The sequence below is a fragment of the Lotus japonicus genome, chromosome 1 (genome assembly GCF_012489685.1).
Source record: "Lotus japonicus ecotype B-129 chromosome 1, LjGifu_v1.2".
In the NCBI taxonomy this organism is placed as follows: domain Eukaryota; kingdom Viridiplantae; phylum Streptophyta; class Magnoliopsida; order Fabales; family Fabaceae; genus Lotus; species Lotus japonicus.
In genome coordinates this window covers 111,831,851-111,851,624 of record NC_080041.1, presented here as the reverse complement: position 1 = coordinate 111,851,624, position 19,774 = coordinate 111,831,851, and the positions used below count along the sequence as shown (strand labels likewise).

Below are 19,774 nucleotides of genomic sequence, written 5' to 3'. Positions count from 1 at the left end.
GAAAGTAGATAGATCTCCACCTTGTTCCGTGTCCTTCAGATCTGTCAGGTTCTCCTCTCACAATGACTTTTGCAATCCTTGTTGACCTCCCTTAGCAGCGGAAGATATCACTCGTCACTATGGTTACTAACCATCGGCCCGCCGCAGAAGTTACCCGGCCGTTACCATAGTTACTTACCATCGGCCCCTCTGCGGAAGTTGTCCAGTCGTTACCATGGTCCCACAAACCATCGACTCTGATATCACGTGTAGGGGATTCAAGCACCTCGATTACACGAAGTAGTAGAGCGAGAAATCACAGATAAAGCACACAACATCTTTGGTCACGCAGTTCGGCCAAATTGGCTACCTCTGCGGCTATAGAGTAGCTATAACTCCTTTGTATTACTTGTGGCATGTGGTACCAAGTACGTACAACTTTTAGGGTTACAGAGTTTACATATTTATAGGATACTACTAACCCTAGTAAAACATCATAAAATCTTCTTAAACCCATACACAACCCCCTTAAATCAAATCCTAATAAACTGAACATATTTAACCCAAAATAAAACTGAAACAAATCTTTCTGATTTTTTCTCTTTCTAATGAGCCAAAAACCCAACAGTTTTTTTCCTTTTCTCTTTATGGAGCTTGTGAATATAGTGTTGAAGTATTCCTAATACTTCTTTAATATAATTTGTCTTAACTAAAAAAAAAGGAGGGGACAGGCGACCCCCGCCCTCTAAATCCGAGCCTAACAAACGATGACAATCCCCAAAGGAAGCTAACAGAGAATGAAAGCCAAAAGGAAGACTAATCGCTGCTGAAGCAAGCTAATCCGCAACAGAGTTACAGTGCCTAGGAGTATGACCAAACTGAATATTTCCATGGAACGCCATGCCTTGAGTAATCTGATCCAGAACCTCATGAAGGGGGTGTTTCGAGTTGGAAGTGCACCTGGTTTTTTATAAAAGAACTGATTTAGAGTTTGTGGTGAATTAATTATTTTTCAACAATAATACCTCTATTTAATTGAGTTTTCTCTCTCCCTCTCTCTCTCTCTCTCTCTCACACACACACACACACACGCACACGATCTCTCTCTCTCTTTCCACTCATATAAGAATTAATGATGCATAGAAATTAAGAAAAGTGGGTTAAGAGCAATCTTGGAAGTTTTTTTTTTGATAGGCAAGCAATCTTGGAAGTTTAATATACATTGAGAATAAATTTAATACACTAAACTACTTTAACTATATTTCTTAAGGGGCATGAAATGGTAGTTTGCTTCTTATAAAAATGAATGAAGATAGTACAATTCAAGCACAAGATAAGTGATTCAATACGTTTTCCATGGATGATTGAAGTCATTTGGATTAGGAAAATTTAGTCAATCGAAAAGACAATGAGTCCCAACTCTCTGCTAGGGTTTGGGGAAAAGTTGTCTGGGTTTTGGTGCCCCGCTGCTGATTTCATTGTGTCGTATGGGATCAAGTGTTGATCTTGTGTCAGTGCTGTTGATTGTTGGCTTCCATCTTTCTGTTCATGCAAAAGTTTTCTTTCTTGGTTTCGTAAAGGCAAGAGTTGCACGTGTTTGTGTTATTACTATTTTTTGTTTCTTCATGATGGGGTCCTATGGTGAGGAGCCAGATATTGAACTCAGGGGGGACGAGGCAGTTGTCTTAAATGTAGGTTGTTTTGAGAGATTGTTTGAATTGGAGGAGGATGTGCAGATGATAGGGATGGTGCTGGCTAACCATTATGTTAGTATTTCCGACTTCAAGAACGTCAAGCTTGAGTCGTGTAAGTCAAGGAACTGTGTGGAGATTCGTCATGCTAGACAAAATTTCTTCACCTTCATTCTCGTTGCTGAAGGACAGGGACCTTGTGTTGAAGTCAAGTCCGTGGTTTTTCAATCGCCATATGTTGGGACTAAATGCTTACAATGGGAAGGGTGATCCCTATCAAGTCCGACTAACGTATGTGTCATTATGGATTGAGATTCATAATTTTCCAATCACAAAGTGAACAGAGGCCATTGCTAGGTTGATTGAAGACTCTTTTGCCGGGTTTCTAGATTGGAACAAGTCTGAGGCTAGTAAGTATGGCTCGTTTTTTCTAATTTGTGCTTGGGTCTGGTTTGATGCACCATGGTTAGAGGATTGCACCAGAAAAGAGTGATCCAATTATGATGAAATTTAAATATGAGAAGCTCACCAATTATTGTTATAAGTGTGAGAGGTTGAATTATGTTCTGAGATAGTGTAGGGTGGTGGCTTCAGATGTTGCGCTCCCTTCTAGGCCATGGCTTCGGGCGGATGGTGTGAGACCCAAATACCCAAGAGTATTATTCTTAATTAATTTTTTATTTACGCTTAGGGTTTCATTCCGACACAAGGATGGTGTAAGAAATGTATGTTAAAACCTACAAGTGGAACAATGTAAAAGCCTTATATATCTATATATAAAGTTATAGTTACATTTCGAATGTTAAATTATGAATCGTACTTATAGATTGATTACAAATTGGAATATTCGTAGGGAGATCTCTCATTGTAAAAATACTAAATAAGCCTTGATTCTTAATTGGAGTAGGAATAAGAACTTGTGATGTCCTGTTTGAGAATGTGTGTTTGATTTCAAAACTCTTGACTGTAATATCGATGAGGTTTAGCTTTGGAACCCGGGGAAAGCTTTTCTCATCGACTGAAAATATTCAGTAGATGACTTCCGGGCCACGAACAAGCAAGTTTGGGACTTCGATTTAAATATCCACGAATCACAAAATGATTCTAGTTGAGAAAAAGAATTCAGTTATAAAATACAAATTTCTCCCATCGAGGAAATGTTTTTGGGTCAGAATCATATTGATCTTGGAGCAAGATACTCCAAGATATTTGTGGGCCCAAAAGATATTTATTTTTGAAGTGGGCCACCCTAGGACACTTGTCCATATTTTGTGGAGTGTTACATGGCTCCACATATGGTTAAGAAGACACCTTGCCTTTGAACCACATGTTTTCCACTCCTAAGAAATTAAAAGAAAGAAAAAGCTCATTTTCCCTCATTCTTAGACACAGAGCCGTGAGTTTGAGAAGGGGAGAGAGGAGAGAAAAATTAACTTTTCTTCTTGTGTTCTTGAGATCTGGAGAGTGGATCTTGGTGCTTGAGGTTGGGTTTGCTTGGAGGTTGTTAGGAGCTTCACAACATCTAAGGTATGTTTGGCCCCAAGCTTTGAGTTGATGAGTGAAAGACCTAGATTTTCAGAAATAATATTATTAATTAATTTCTGACTTACGCTTAGGTTTTTGTGCTGGCATAAGGGTGTTTGTAAGAAGTGTATGCTATTAGTGCAAGTGAAACGATGTAAAAGCCTTATATATCTATATATTATATATATAAAGTTGTAGTCACTTCGAATGCTAAGTCTGAATCATATTCACGAACTGATACAATTTAGATTATTTGAAAGGCGACTTCTTGCCATAAAATCAAGCCTCGATTCTTAATCAGAGTAGGAATAAGACCTTGTGGTGTTTAGCTTCAGCAACCCGAGAAAGATTTTTTCTCGTCGACTGAAAATGTGCGGTAGATGACTTATGGGCCACGAACAGGCAAGTTCGGGACCCCGATTTGAAAACTGGGAATCACCAAACAATTCCAATTTAGAGGATGAATGCAGTTATAAAATAAAAAAATTCCTCCGTCGAGGAAAAATTTCGGGTCGTAAACGTACTGATCTTGGAGCAAGTTGCACCAAGATATTTGTGGGCTCCAAAGATATTTTCTTTGGACGAGGGATCCGCATGGACACGTGCCAAACTCCTATGGAGGGACACCTGTCCAAAACATGTGGTTAAGAGGGCTTAAAGCCTCTCAACCACAAGTTCCATCCATTCTCATCTTTAAAGAGAAAAAACTATTATTCACCCATTTTCTTTGTTTAGGCCGCGAGAGAGAGAAAGGGAGAGGTAGAGAGGAAAAGATTTTTTTTTCATCTTGCTTCTTTGAGTGTTTGCAAGGGCTTCTTGGTGCTTGAATAGTGGGTCTTGCTTGGAAGTCCTAGATCATCACCACATCTTCCTTATCTTCATCTCCATCTCTTCTTCTTGGGTTTCTTTGAGTCCACGTTAGTTTTGGCCCCAAGATTTGAGATGGTAGACTTTGGAGTATACTTTCATGGTTATTTCTTCCTTGAGTATTTGGATCTATGTTATTTTGTTGGATTGTGCATGAAAAGAGAGAAACCCCCCAAAGTTGTGAAACTTTTTGAACTTACAATTGTGTTAGAGCCTGATTCTTGCTAAGTACCTTTATGTTTTGTGTTTGTATGACCTTAGTTTGAGTAATTTGAAATAAATTTTGAAAAAAACCCAACTTTGTATTTTCTAGGGTTTGTCAAGTTAGGCTTTTTGGCTTAAGTCCTTTAAAAAAGGAATGATCATGTCTTAAGCTTTCTAAAAGTAGAGAAATGATGCATGATTGTAAACTTGAGAAATTTGTAATTCAATAGAGGGTTTGTATAAGTATTGTATTAATTTTTTCACCATAGAAATGACATGATTATGCTTAGGAATTAATTAGTTTCGGAATAAAATGTTTGGTTGATTTTTAGCCATGCTTGTCCATGGGCTATGTGTATGTTTTGGGGGTGAAACTCTTATTTTTGAAGCTTAGAATTAATGCATGAAGCTTAGGTTGTTTTTGGAAAAGATTTAGGTTTACACTTGTAAAGAAAGTTGATATATGTTATGTGTTTCTTGCTTTTAAGTAAATGAAGAATATGCCAAGTGTAATTGCATGATGTATGTGTTTTGTATGTGATGTTAGAACCTTAGGAAACTTACTTGGTAAATGCTTGTATTGGACTTCTGTATTGAGGTAAATTTTCCTTTGAGAGAAAGTTTCAAGTGTTTGGCTAATTAGTGTTAGGTTCCTAGTCTATGGGGCTTTCCTTGTGTCGTGTGAGTCACTTTGAGTCAAAGAGATGCGTAGTGACTAAGTGAATATGTTTTGCTTAAGGGTTGGAGTGTTCGGAGTTGAAGAGTTCGAGGTTGGAGCAATCGCACAAGGAAAGGAGAAACAAGAAGACAATCAAGGTGAGGGTAAATTTACTATATGCTAAACATTAACTTGTGAATGATTGTTTGCTAAGATATGATAGTTAATTATGTTTGATTGAATTGTTGTTTGCCATTGGAGCATGTTATTGGAATGTTGATTGACATTGATGCATGACTGATTGAATAGTATGCATGTATATATATTGTCATAATTGCTTAATTATGCCTGAAAATTGATTGTTTATCGACTGTGAACTCGGAGTGATGATATGAGTGTTACTAAGTAGGATCTGACGGGAGGTCTGAGATACTGCTGCTGTTGTGGATCGAGACTCTCCTGGGAAGATTACCTTAGAGGGAAGGAGATCTTTTAAAAAGTATAGATTTTGGAAAAAGAATGTAAGACTTTGAGTTTCAAGAATAAAACTTCATAATGGAAATAATCCAAGTGATAACACTTTTATAATCTAAAGAGAATCTTTTGAGAAGAAAACTTAGGACATTGAAATGAGTTTTGAAAACAGGAAAGATCGAAGATCCAAGAATTGAGATGAGAAAGAGAACCTGAGTTGCGGACATCAAGAGGATGGGTCGTTGTGACGAGAAAAGTCATTGGGGTGCTGTTGTAACATCCCGATCTGACGATTGGCCTCACGGTAACCACACGAGTCTTTTCAGTGTGCTTTGTTCTCACCCGCGCACTTCCCGAGAAAACTTCCTAGAAGGTCACCCATCATAATATTGCTCCAAGGCAAGCACATTTAACCTTGGAGTTTTTATGAGTTAGGCTACCGAAAAGAATATGCATCTTGTTGTTATGAGCCGCTCCTTGTCCGTGCCTCACTGCACCGGCGATCACTCCTCGCCCTCATCAGCGTCGGGTGTCACAGCTATAGAGACCATTCCTTGCTTGTTGAAGCAATTTGGTCAAGAACCAACGCTTACACATGAAGTTGTGTTAGATCAAAACGAAGGAGGAAGAAGGAACATAACTGTGGCTTTCAAAGAAAAAGCCAACACTACTAGTAAAGAAACCCTTTGAAGAATTAGAAGAATCATACATTGATTTAGATGAAGATGACTACGGGAACAACTGAAGATTAGTGTTTCGAGTGACGAAGAGAGTTCGTCCTAGAACTGACAGTAGAAGAGTCGAGGGAACGAGCGATGTTCCTTTATGGGTAGAGTTCTTTCCATTTTAGTGTAAAGCGCGTAGGCTTATGTTAGGCTTCCGCTACATTAATGATTTTGCGCGGTTCTCCAGCGTGGGATTCACATAAAGCATTCAGACTTATAGACTTATAGAGTCATTTTGTTTATAGGATTTCACAATCGAGTCTCATTCTTTCTTCTGTTATTGTGTATAAGTGTTGTACTTATCTAATGTGTAATTGTTGTTACCTTCGGGTGCTTATCTAGGATTGAGAGCTAATGTGTATTTATTTATTGACGAGATGACATCTTTTGAAAACACTTTTAAAACAAGAAATAATTATCTGCATTTTCATGTTTACTGAAGAAGAAAAAACCAGCATATTTATTTTGGAAAGGTTACTATTGTGGCCCCAAAAACCAGGGAGTTACATCCATATTTTGTTGTCCTTAACTCAAACTTGTTTATACAATTTTCATCAAAATGAATATGAAAAGAGAATTAGTTAATAAAAAATCAATAGAGATATAAGATATCAAGGGAAAATAGCCACATAAATGTAGAATATAATCGTAAACATGATAAGAAAATTCTGATAAAAAATCAGATTGTGAGCTCAAATTTAGTTTCATAAATTTGTAATCATTTTCTCCTAAACTAAACATCGAACAAATTAAAAGAAACAACACAAATACAACTAATAATTTTGTTTTTTTTCTTTAAATTTGGAAAAAGTCTCACTATATCTAACACAAACCCATAAAAGGATGGAGGTAGTTAACATGGAAAAGATCGTTCTATTAGTTAGTCCCCCTCTCCAAATATTCTTGTCATAGCTGAATATGTTCCCATGGAAGCGCATATGAGTCCCACACAAATAATAATATAACAATTTGTTATCTGAAGATCAAAAGGTTCAAGCAACATGATTAGTTCCATATTTATAAAAGAGTTTAATTTCTATACATTGACAGTGTAAAATTTTTTTCATCATTAACCAATCAGATTTTAAGAATGTGAGAAAATTTCTTTTTTTATTTAATTTCATTAATTGACGTGACACATCTTTACAATCTGATTATTTGACAGTGTAAAAAAAATTTACACGATCAGTGCATCATACTTTTTCTCTTTATAAAAATATTGAAATATTGTAAAATGTAAAGAATGATTAGACGACGACATGATTTAATTTGCATACCTCAATTTTTGATAAGCTGCCCTTATGTAGCTTGAGATAACACGCGCAGGGGTAAATAAGTGCCTGTGAAGAAACATTAAATTAACTAAAACATGACTCTGCTTTGATGATTAATTTTCTTAAGAAAAAGTACTGGTCAAGGAGAAAGGACTTACAACTAGCATTGACATCAAAGAACCAACCAGTGCTAACACAGAACCTACAGTAAATTTGTAAAACCTAAGCATCAAACAAAAAGTAATGGGATAAATACATATATATATATATATATATATATGTATCTTTGTATGCATGTGTGTAATTTGTAATATATATATACTTACCAAAGTATGGAACAGAGAGGGCCACGACTAAACTTAAAATCACTAAAACTGTTCTGATAAGGACAGACATGGCATAACATTTTAGCCTAGGAGACGGGACAAGTTCTTCTATGCTCAATGAAATTGGCAATAATGTTATGGCATATTTTGCTATTGGGGTCACTACCTACAAGACACATAAATAAAGTTGATAAGAAAAATGTGAAATGAAAACACAAATTTAAAAAGGAATAGTTAATTTTTCATTCTTACAGTTGTCCAGATTGCGATCTTGGATGCATATAATTCTTTTGGCATGTTTAAGGTAAACTGAGATTCAATTGAGTCACCAAACGTTAAATAGCCAACTGCTGCTACACTTATGTACATAACAAGACAAAAGGCAAAGCTGTAAAATTAAAGGGATCGGAATCAGTAAAACTAATATGTATATAATGTAAATTATTTATTAAATATTTATGAATCAATAGTATATATAGTGAATGATATATTGTATGCTTAATTATATTACCTAATGTATATAACTGATGGGAATTTTGATGGTTCCTTCATGGAAGAGTAGATGTTTGGAAACACTGCATGGCCAGCAAAGCCAAAACCAAAAACACCAATTGAGACAGATATGTTTGCAAGGTCTAAAAGTTTTCCTCCTGGCTTGAATTGAACTCCAGCTTGGTCTATCACCCCAACCCAAAATAAGCAAAACGTCACAAGTATTGATGCAAATATTCCTCCAACTGATACAAATTAATGAATGTTGTTAATCAAAAGCGAAGCACCTGCTAAATTTGAAAACAAAATTGGTCTGTACGTCTACATATATATAGATATATATATATATATATACCTGAAATATAAGAAAGCAGACTTAGATTTCGCAGCCAAACCGTTGGTAGAACAAGAAGAGCCGCTGTGATGGCATATATTTGATGAGTACCCAAGTTAGTCCCAGCAAATCTGATGTTGGTGTTAGGAAACATTGATTCCAGGTTATCACTGAATAATGTTATGTACTCAACACAAGAGGCCTACAATTCATTAAGAGCGCGCTATTCACCTTTCAGTACACATATATAAGGATAAATAATAATCATAAATATTAAACTCTTGCACTTACAAACAGTTCCATGTACAAAACAATCTGCATATATCAGAAAAATGATATATCATTGTTAGTTTTCCTGAACTAGATATATGGTTGAATGATTATTTGAACTTAAATTAATGTTTTCTTGTACGAACTTACTGAAATCCCAAGGCGACCAAAAATTCCAAAAGCAGCCTGACCAATATCTGGGTAAGCTTTGAGTCCAGAGTCACTATCTAAACATTTCATTAATAAAATCCCAGTATAACAACACATGATAGCAAACATCACAAGTATGGTAAGGCTCAGCCAACCCCCTTCTTTAACAGCATACGGAATGGTGAGAATTCCTATCCCACATAGTATATTGGTACCTAGCTTATGATAGAGAAAAAAATTAGTAAGATTCTTAATTAGTTATTCTATATATTGATAATTAAGAAAATTAATTTCATTTCATGTAGCTAGAGTAAGATGAATAGTAGGTCATAAATTGCTCACCATTAATCACTGATTGTGCAAATGAACATTGTTGTTGTGGTGGTGGCAGTTCACTTGCAGAAAATTTTGTACAACTAGAAGATACTAGTGATTGAACATGGTGGGGCTGTTTGGATGAAACATTATCGGAAACAAGAGGTGTCGTCAAAGAGGAATCATCTTGGTATTGTTGAGAGGCAGAGTTGGATCTCCCTGTTGAGCTCATTCTCCGTAGGAAAGTAAGCCCAAGCCCAGGGGGCGTTACGCTTACATTGGTTAACATGTCCATAGATTGTCTACATGCACATATAGTATAATTATATTAATGAAGAAAGAAACAAATTTAGGATTTCACTTTTTCACAGAGAAAATCGTTGCATTGCGCCTTGGCTGAATGAAATTGACGAATTCATGTCTTCCGATCAATGGAAAAAAATGACTAAATAATTAATTAATAAATATATATCTATAACAAATTCCATAGATACGTACCTATAGCTTTGAGGCCAAGAAGGACTAAGGGGAACCTCGTTGGATAAATTTCGTGAAGGAGCTTGTGAGTTATCTGAATCGGTTTGATCATCCAAATTTTCGAACACCCTTTGTCCTTGGTTTTCTTCATCATCTGTTTGAAAGTCATCCTCACGATCAGGACCCAAATCCTCATCTAACTTCATTATCTCACCTCTAAGCATGTAGACTTGTGTTCTTTTCCTCTAACTAGCGTTTATATATTAAAATGAAAAAGAGATCCAGAAGAAAACAATAATTCAAAGATATGCAAGAATGTTTCTTTAAAGTATGTTTGAATGCAAAATGTGTTTTTGTGACAAGGAGGTGAGAATGAGTGATATGTCAATCCCTTTTTTTAATTCAAAAATTAATGCTAAATGCTTAGAAGAGGAAGGCTCACCAAAAACACACACGAAAGAAAATATACACGTCATTTCCTCTTTATTTTTTCCCAACAAGATTCCTGATTAGTTTGTTTTAAGTGATTGGTCATGAGTTAATGTTGTTATTTCTTTCTTATTTTATTCGAGTCATATATTACTACTCTTGAATGACCAAGTAGACTCACTAATAATAGGAAACCATACAAGCCACAATTTTGGGGTCCAAATTTAACCTTCATTAAGTCAGAACTAGTAAGATGCACGCGTGGTCGCGTGTTAAAGCATGGGTTAGTTTTCACTTCTTTTCCTTAAACTATTTATTTATAAATTTAATTAAATTTCAACATTTTTATCATTTTAAAATTTTAAATAATTTATAAAAAATCATATTTAAAATGTGTGTAATTTTTATTTTATTTTATATTGTCTAACATCATTGAGATTGTTTTCACAATATTTTTTTAATTAAATACAGTTTAGTCTGTAATCTAATCTTATATATTTAATCTAATCTAACATTTGCAGGTTTTTTTCAAACCACGTGTCACGTCAGAAGCAACATAAACACAAGCTTCTCCACATGACCAACAACCACACGGGCTAACAAAAAAAACTAGTCACAATTTCACGAATGAATTTTTGCTACAACAGTTAAATATGTTTTTCATTCTTGACTTGTACACTTGAATCTACCCTAAAAAACATTTTCTCTTTTTTAATGGCCCTGAAAAAAGTTCGATTGATTTAAAATGGTTTCTGTGATGTCATAATGTTTATTTGACATTTTTATTTATCAATTACCAATCAACGTAGGCATCCATGCGTGTCCAATTTTTTCATCCGTTTTGGTCCCTTACAAACGTTTTTGATCAAATTTACTCCTTAATTTCAAGTGTTCTTCATCTTCATATCATATTCTTCTTCAACCCAGAAAAACTCCAACCCAACCCCATTTCTTTCTTGACTCTCGCGAGTGAAGCAACCTTGAACCCACAATCAAGGTTTAGTGGTTGTTTTTTTAACTAGTGAGGAAAATAATGACTATTGCCCTCATTTAGTTTTTAGTGGGAAATAATTAATGCTTGCAGGAATATGGAGAAGTATACAAGAGTCTATAAATAGGGGCACCTTTGAACATAGAGAATTTGAGCAATGAAAATACTATTTTTTGATATTTATAAAGTTTAGAGAGTATTCTCTTTGGTTCTTCATTGAACTTTTTCTTGACTTATTAAGGCTTGATTATCCTTTGTGGTGTCACCAACACTTAGCTCAATTACTAATATTACTTTGGCTTAATTGCACATTTGGTCCCTCACATATATCTTTTTCACGATTCTGGTCCTCAACAAAAATCAATTGCATTATGCATCCCCGACTAATACCTCCGTTTGCAGAATTGGTTTTCCGTCCAATTATGTCCAAATTTTAACGGTTTCTGGATTTAAAAATAATTAAAAAATAAAAAACCCAAAATCTTCATCTTCTTCAAGTACCTTTATTTGTAAAACCCATAAATTTCCAGAAAAACTTCAAAATGTGTACGTGGAGGCGTTGGTGGAGGAGAAGAGGGTACGTGGTTGATTTACAAGAGCTGTTAGGGAGATTCTCATTCAATGTGATTTGCAGGTTCACGCTCGGGAGTGATGTGTGTAGCCGTTTGGATTCGAGTGGTCCGATTTCGCCGCTTGCGTGGGCGTTTGATGTGGCGGCGAAGGTTTTGGTGAGGCGGCGTGTTGAGGGTGAACAGGTGGCTCGGAGTTGGTGCAAATATTTGAGGGTGAACAGGTGGTTAAGATGAATGTAACGGATGATGATGATGAATACCTCCTTTTGATTTGGCTTTTATTGGGTTAGTTGGATGACGTAGATGATGAAAAAGTGATCGATGTTTGGGTTTTAAATTTTTTTCTGAACTCTTTTCCTTATATTAATTAGTTGTTCTTGTTGTTGGGTTTCATATTTTTAGATTGGTTGCTGACTTGCTGTTGTTCATGGTAATGAATTTATTTTTATTTTCTGGGTTTTTATGAATAATGTTGAAGATGATGATGAAGGACATGAACTTGTTGGGTTTTTCTGGAATATGAAGATGAACAAAATTTTTAATTTTTTTTATTAATTTTTTTATTCAAAAACTGTTAAAATTTGGATGGAAAACCAATTTTGCAAAAGGAGGTATTCGTCGGGGACGTGTAATGCAATTCATTTTTGTTTGGGACTAGTATCGTGAAAAAGGTATATGTGGGGAACCAAATGTGCAATTAAGCCTATTACTTTTGCATAAGGAGAATTATATACTTTAGCAAGTAACCTGCCGTTTCATCTAATAGTTGCAAATAAAGCGAACTCACCTACCCTGTTAAATATTTCTGGTGAAAAGAAGTAATTGAAAATGAGTCATAGGGGTCAAAGAACATCTTAATAATATTTGAAGGTATATGATTAATAATTCTTTTTGGTTGACTCTTGCGTTGGTTGAAATTGGGTTGTCAAGTAGCCTTTGTCTAGTTTGATGCATCTATCCCATCATATAACAAGACAAAATAAACATTTAAATGAAAACAAATGAGTACCATACAAATTTCAAATGTCAAAGCCTCCATCGGTACTAGTTCAGCACCATATCATGTTTGTATGGACTCCAGCCTCCCAATTCCCACAACTAATAATCTAATTAAACGCATAGCCATATATCAAATTAACCGAGATCATGTGAAAAACGGTGAAAACGAGACAAGACAATACAAGAAACAATTAAATTCACATTAGTTACACCATACTTTTATTCATCTACTTAGCGTTTTCACTTATTTCCTTTTCCTACCCCTCTCTACTTTTCATATTATATCACAAATTATATTTATCATTTCTCTCACCTCTCCCTCTATCTCTCTCTTGGTTAAGTTTGAATTAAAGTGTGAATGATACGTTACGTACCCAACTTAACAGGTAGCTTATGGTTGTGATAGAAAAAGAAGTAAAAAATAGGAAGAGAAAGTGAGTAAAAACGTAAGAGAATATGACCGAGAGCTTGAGCCAAAACTCATACTACATTAATTAGACAAACATCTCATTTTTCTAATTATCTCAATTTTCTATCACATCACATCGGATTAGAATAAGTTCATGTGGAAACTTCCTCACGTGCTCTCTTCTAAAAAAATTGTGTCTCCCCCTCTTTTCTTATATTTTAAATGAGTGTGATTCTTTAATATTTATGAAGAAAAATGTGGACATAATGTCATGTTATGTAAAAAGATCTTAATCTCATTTTTTCTATAAGCCAAAGAATATATTGAAATGAAGTACAATGGGTACTTCAACCCAGTGTTATAAAACTCGGACCGGACCGGCCGGTTCGACCGGTTGAACCGGAAACCGGACCCCTGACCGGTTCGAGCCATTTAATGGATCGGCCATGCAATTCAACCGGTAAGAACCGGTTTGGACCGGCCGGTTCAGGGAACAAACCGGCGACTCGGCCGATTTTTTATGAATCGGTCAGTTTTTTTTTTTTTTTTTTTTTTTCTGATTTTGCCTTTTTTTTTAAACTGTTTTTAATGGTCAAACTGTAATTAATTTATATTTAATGTTAATTATTTGGTCAAATGATATTCAATTGAGAGTTATTTAAAAAAATTGTCATAGATAGGACTTGAACACAGGACCTAGAGGGAAGAAAGCTAATCCAAATTTCCACTACACCACTATGCTTCTTGTTAGGAAGAATGCATATTATTTTATATATATGATATACTAAATATTTTAAATTATTATAATTTTTTAATATAAACCGAGTCAAACAATCGAACCAATGACCCAGTGGTTGAACCATTGACTCAATTACCCAGTGTCTCGACCGAGTCGATCACCGGTCCGAGTCTGATAACACTGCTTCAACCCAATAAAAGAAGAAAGAGGAGCAAGAAGCAAGAAAGTTCATGTCAATCATATATCACTTATAGTTCTTGTCTATGAAATTAAATTTTGTACACACCTCTTTAACAATGCAAATAATGGGGTGGAAAGAAGAGAGATATATAAAGAAAAAAATAATAATGTAAGAGATGTAACGAGTGATATGATTGAATGAGAAGAGAGATGTGCGCATAGAAAATAAAGTAAGAGGTGTGAGGATGTGAATGAATCATAACTCTTCTTTATGCAATCTTTCTTTCTTATTTTCCCCCATTATAATGTCTACATCTCAATTGAACGGTGTACAAAATGTTTTCCATAAAAAAATAGAATACAACCCAATAAATATTGGTCCCACTATTTTCCCCAGGAGTTCGAGACATGCGCGTTTAGGTTTAGTCACTACAACATTATTTTTCATTTTGTAACAGCTGAAAAGTGTAGTCATATACACCGAAAAACTTCCTAAACTTTACACAACAGTTTTCAACTGTCTAATGTTTTGGCGTTACCTATTCCATTTGGTAACAACTTCTCGTACTATGTGATAATATTTAGAGAAAATGTAACCTATTGTGAGAAAAAAGCAACAATTATCACATCAAGCTTTCTTATGTCATGGTGTTCAACATGACAATGCTTAATCTGAACTCCTCATCCATGACATCATCATCTTGTTGCAACTTGCGTCAGTAGCTGTCTCATGCTTAGCCTTTTTCTTCACGACGCAGTTTCTATACAACTCGGTAACGTACATGCCTGAAACTTTCTCGAGCTCCAAAATGAAAGTGTGACAATATTATAGTCATTCTTCACCAAACTAAACGTGCATCGTCATGAGGACATATGAGAAGTCAAATTCTCGCTCTAATCCTAGTCAAAGTTTTGTGATGTTCCAACGGCGAAGCACCGTTATCGAACTTTTCAGAAAAGCGAATGAACCTAATGATGTCGTTCCAAAACATATATGGTAATGATAACCTCATTTGAAATGAGTCATGAAACATATTCTTATATAGAATACATAAGGAACAATAAACGCATCAACTTATACTTGATAGTGTACATCGCCCTGAAACCGAGACATAACTAGTTAATTAATCGCTTAAACTATATGGATCTTACATTAATATGCTCATGTTACTAAAAGCAAAAAAAAGGTATAGTGAGTGGCGGCCGCTAAACACAAAGATTGGATAAAACATCCTTTTTCGCAGAATAATTAAATATGCAAATTTGTGAGGGTTTGAGTAGGGGTTTGAAACAACTACTCCTCCGTTTCTAAATAAGTGACACTATTTCTAGCTGAATTTTGTTCCTAATTATCTGTCACTTTACAAAGTTCAAGATAGCATTAATTATACTTTATCAATTGGACCATTCATTTATTGGTGGTAGGAAAATTGAAAAGGTAGAATTAATAAGAGAGATAATTGGTATAATAGGAAGTTAGATTATTGTAATTTTAATAAAACAAGAACATTAATTGTTATTTCTTAATACTTGTGCCACAACTTTAAAATGTCAGTTAAATAAGAACGGAGGGTGTAGAAAATAGTTTTTTCTCTCTATTTAATACACTTAGAGCATCTACTTCCATCATACTTTCTAAAATATCTACACTTCATTTTTTACAATTTCCCATAATGACACATCATCTACACCAATTTATTAATTTTTTACTCAAACCCAACAACTCTTAAAAGTTTATATAGTGGATCCAACCATCAACCTCACATTTGTATATTTTATTATTTATCTCCATTTTAATTAATTATATTTGCAACTTAATTAATTATATTGATTGCAAGTGCTTGTAATAAATAAAAACTCACTTTTCAAGTCTAGTGTATAGTATCTATTCCCACATACTCATCTTTGTCATGTTGGAATTGAATATGTACTCAAATGGTAATAGATACTTATATGAGGATGTATTTAACATTAGATACTACCATTGGGGATGCTCTTGCATATATCGATTGGATGGCGTATTAGAAGGGATCCCAAATTCCATTTTATATAGAAAATTACCATAAGACAAATGCATAGTAGAAAGGCCCCATGAAATTTATGAGGTGGTGAGTGATGACACATCTTGCAATTATGTAACGAGTGTTGCTATGTTCTTTGGAATATATAGAAATCTCAATGGAAGTCAAAGGAGAATACATCCAAAATATAGCCACATGCAACTTGGGTTACTTTTTAAAGTCAACAACCACCTCCTCATCTATCTGCTCCACTCTTTCCTTTCTCATTACCCTATTATCTTCTTCACCTTCCTTCCTCTTTCAACTGCTAAAAGGATATTCGTCAATGGTTGAGTCTGCCCAAAGACAATGATGGAGGAAATAATGGCCAATTGGTCTCCAATATTAGATGATGATGGGTCTCCTTTTCTCATGCAGCCAGAGCCAAACAACACCATAATTAGAGCAGTTTCAAGAGACCAAGCCTTTAATTATAGGTTCATCTCCAACATTTACTCAGGCCCTACCATCTCAGACATTGAAAATGCTTTATCTGTGACCACCAACAAAACAGAGCACTTTTCAGCATCAGCCAGGTAGGAAATTAAACTTCAAATTTCCTCACTTCTTTTCTACAATTTTCTTATTCATTTGGTTCACCTTAATTTGATGTATATTTGGTTCAGAGTTTCCATTTTGGAAAGGAATTTGAGCAAGATTGAGAACAAGTACACCCTGAAAATCAAATGCTTCGGCAATGGGATGGGTGATGATGGATATAAGTGGCGGAAGTATGGACAGAAATCTATTAAGAATAGCCCAAATCCTAGGTAATTAAACTCTTTCTTCTATGTAATTTTAACACACACACGCACGGACACAAATAAATGGAACAATCACTTTTGGATTTCACTGCTTTACAAATTAATTTGCTTGTATAAAAGCTGCAGAGATTCCCATAAACCTACTACCCTGTCATGCATGAAAGACATAAGGGACAAGTTATCTTCAACTTAACTGCTTCTTTCTCATACAAAATTTTATTCATGACTTTGATCACTTTCACTATGTATAAACATAGGGATTATTCGATTAGGCAATTCTGTTACACCATTGCAAATCGAAAACATGTAAATCAATCTGAAAATCCACATCAATTCATAGGCTAATAGGTTTGTCAAACACTAATATGCTTTGTAATTAATAGTTACTAACTAGTGGGGCTCTTTCTCACTATATTATTTCCAATGATAGAATAGCTCATAACTTTTTGATCTGTGACATAGATCATATGAAAAAGGTAAGTGGATGAGGAATATTTACACCTCAATTAGTTTCCAACGGTATTCATGTCTCATAACCAAAGATATATAGCAAATTGGGCTGACAGTTGAATTGCCAATTTAATTATGTACTAAAACGTTTAACTTTTCAATTAAAGCTAGCAACTTGCGTTACTAAACTTCAATTTTTAGAGCCCCACTGATAATTAATTGATCCACATATTATCAAATAAATACAAGTTTAACGTTACTTTACCAATAATGTCCCGTGTAACCAATTATTTGGTGTAGACACTAATTCAAGATTTGAAGAGAAGAAACAAAATTAGTAAATGTGATTTGTCATATAACAAAGAAAAAAATAGTGTATATGAGTATTGTTACGATTATGGTCTACACGCATTAGGACCATTATTTTACATCCCTATTTACTTATAGTGAACTGAGTGTGTTTTCATACATTTTCATGATATAACAACTTCCATCATTAATAAATTTGTGTATAAGCTAATTTGAATGACAATATGCCTTCTAGTATAGTACTAATATTATAGGAAAACAATTAGACTACTTTAGTTTACTGCATAGTACTTAAGTTAATTAATTATTACTAAATTTAATTCCATGGAACAAACAGGAGTTACTATAGATGCACCAATCCAAGGTGCAGTGCGAAGAAGCAGGTTGAAAGATCCAATGAGGACCCTGAGACTCTTATCATCACATATGAAGGGCTCCACCTCCACTTTGCATACCCATGCTTCCTGGTGGGCCAACCACAGCAATCCCAGTCCCACCCACCAGTCAAGAAGTCCAAGTTTACCTCTTCACAAGTCCAAGCCCAGGCCCAAGCCCAGGACTTCATAGTCAACGAAGCCCAAGCCAGTGCTTCTGTGGGCCTGACATCACCCACGCTGCTGAACTCTCCACAAGACATGGCCCAACAAAATTTGGGCTCACAAGGGTTGCTTGAAGACATGGTGCCATTCATGGTGAGAAACCCCTCCAACAACCTCAACAGTGGTTACTCGAAACTTTCATGTTCCGCAGACCCTTCTCCAACATCACCTCCTCTGTGGACTTCTGGTCATTCCACCTCCTTTCATACCGTTGGCTTGAATTCAACCACTTAGATTATATATATAATGTATATGTAAAGATTTAGAGACTCAATAATTTCATCGAGGAGTTGTTATTATTATTTTGTTTATGTTAATGTAATAATGCATCATATGAGAATATAGTTTTTTATAATGCAAGAAAACAAATTGTTTTTTCTATGCTATCCAATTTTTAATTAAAAGGACCATTTTGTTTTTATAAATTTATATTAATAAATATAAGACATGATTTAAATAATGATTTGAATGAAAAATGATGTTTATTTTTTTATGAATTGAGAAAATAAATGAAAATAACAAAACAACTACAGCCTAAAGTGTCACATGCAGGGAATGGCTCGAGGTGAATCCATAAAAGTTATGCCACACTGTAGAGTCACACTCACATCAATTTCAGTCAAGCAATTAGAACTAGGAATATTAGCTTCAAGGAAAACACGACAGAGGGGAACATACATTGAATGTTGAGGAGATTCAGTTATAAAGACCTAATTAATTTTAATTATGATTTCAATAAGAAAAAACAGAGTTTAAATTATTTAGCTACATAAATAAATTAATTCAAGTTACGAAAAATCACTTAGGGGAGTTAATTTGCTTTGAATTTCAGGGTAGGTATGTGGATTAGTCAGGAGTGACCAAATGACGTCGAGATCTATTGAGGACATGACGAGCTATTCAGGATGTTGTCTTGTGGACTAGTTTGGAGTGGCCAACCATTTGCGACTCCTTCATTCCTGCATACTTAGGCGAGCGCTTATTGAAGACACACTATGCTACCTTCATGCTTTAGCTTGGTGTCCAAAGGCTCGAGGACTGGTCATGATTGACTCTTTTACTTGGCGAGCGACTCCACAACCTGATGAGCAACTCCACAACTTGACCAATGACTTCCTCTAGCGAGCGATTCTCTATTTTGCAGGCCCTCCTTGGACAAAGGTATTTATAGTGTAAAATTCATCTCATATGAGGAGAATTGAACAGTACTAATATTCGCTCCATGCTAGGTCTGCCAGTCTTGTCAACATCTCGTCTCGTATCATCATAAGTGTCTCACGCAGCATCAGAAGTCATATCATCAAAATGTGTTGTCCTTCACAATTCACCTCGGATAGGGTGAATCATGTTCCAAATGACTCACCTCGTGTGAGACGAATCATAAACAATAGGACCTATATGGCCAGTGAGACTCTAGCATTTTTATAGTGGGGCTAAACCCTAAACATAAATCTATTACATTTGGGCTTCATTTAAACCTAATGGGCTTTTATTCTCTAAAGGCCCAATTCGC

The 19,774-nt window shown here is 35.1% G+C and overlaps 2 protein-coding genes across 2 annotated transcripts; one reads left to right on the top strand and one right to left on the bottom strand.

Moving 5' to 3' along the window:
* Positions 1 to 6,819: 6,819 nt before the first annotated feature.
* LOC130732445 (amino acid transporter AVT1D-like) lies at positions 6,820 to 10,175 on the bottom strand. The gene is made up of 11 exons (XM_057584492.1): positions 9,782 to 10,175; positions 9,311 to 9,585; positions 8,969 to 9,183; positions 8,840 to 8,863; positions 8,570 to 8,750; positions 8,234 to 8,459; positions 7,975 to 8,110; positions 7,723 to 7,888; positions 7,555 to 7,598; positions 7,400 to 7,462; positions 6,820 to 7,098 (listed from the first exon to the last, which is right to left on the bottom strand). The coding sequence occupies exons 1-11, from the start codon at positions 9,982 to 9,984 to the stop codon at positions 7,003 to 7,005; spliced, it is 1,629 nt and encodes a 542-aa protein (XP_057440475.1). The 5' UTR covers positions 9,985 to 10,175; the 3' UTR covers positions 6,820 to 7,002.
* A 6,137-nt stretch (positions 10,176 to 16,312) lies between these two features.
* LOC130732444 (probable WRKY transcription factor 49) lies at positions 16,313 to 18,626 on the top strand. Its single transcript, XM_057584490.1, has 3 exons — positions 16,313 to 16,675; positions 16,766 to 16,909; positions 18,000 to 18,626. Exons 1-3 carry the CDS (start codon positions 16,449 to 16,451, stop codon positions 18,493 to 18,495), a joined length of 867 nt encoding a protein of 288 aa, XP_057440473.1. The 5' UTR covers positions 16,313 to 16,448; the 3' UTR covers positions 18,496 to 18,626.
* Positions 18,627 to 19,774: the final 1,148 nt, after the last annotated feature.

Excerpts from the sequence above, each read along its gene's own strand:
- LOC130732444 (XM_057584490.1), top strand. The coding sequence starts at position 16,449 with ATGATGGAGGAAATAATGGCCAATTGGTCTCCAATATTAGATGATGAT. Across the intron at positions 16,676-16,765 it reads CACTTTTCAGCATCAGCCAG|AGTTTCCATTTTGGAAAGGA; the intron begins GTAGGAAATTAA and ends TATTTGGTTCAG. Across the intron at positions 16,910-17,999 it reads AAGAATAGCCCAAATCCTAG|GAGTTACTATAGATGCACCA; the intron begins GTAATTAAACTC and ends TGGAACAAACAG.
- LOC130732445 (XM_057584492.1), bottom strand. The coding sequence starts at position 9,984 with ATGCTTAGAGGTGAGATAATGAAGTTAGATGAGGATTTGGGTCCTGAT. Across the intron at positions 8,111-8,233 it reads CCATCAGTTATATACATTAG|CTTTGCCTTTTGTCTTGTTA; the intron begins GTAATATAATTA and ends TTAATTTTACAG. Across the intron at positions 7,599-7,722 it reads CCTCTCTGTTCCATACTTTG|GTTCTGTGTTAGCACTGGTT; the intron begins GTAAGTATATAT and ends AATTTACTGTAG.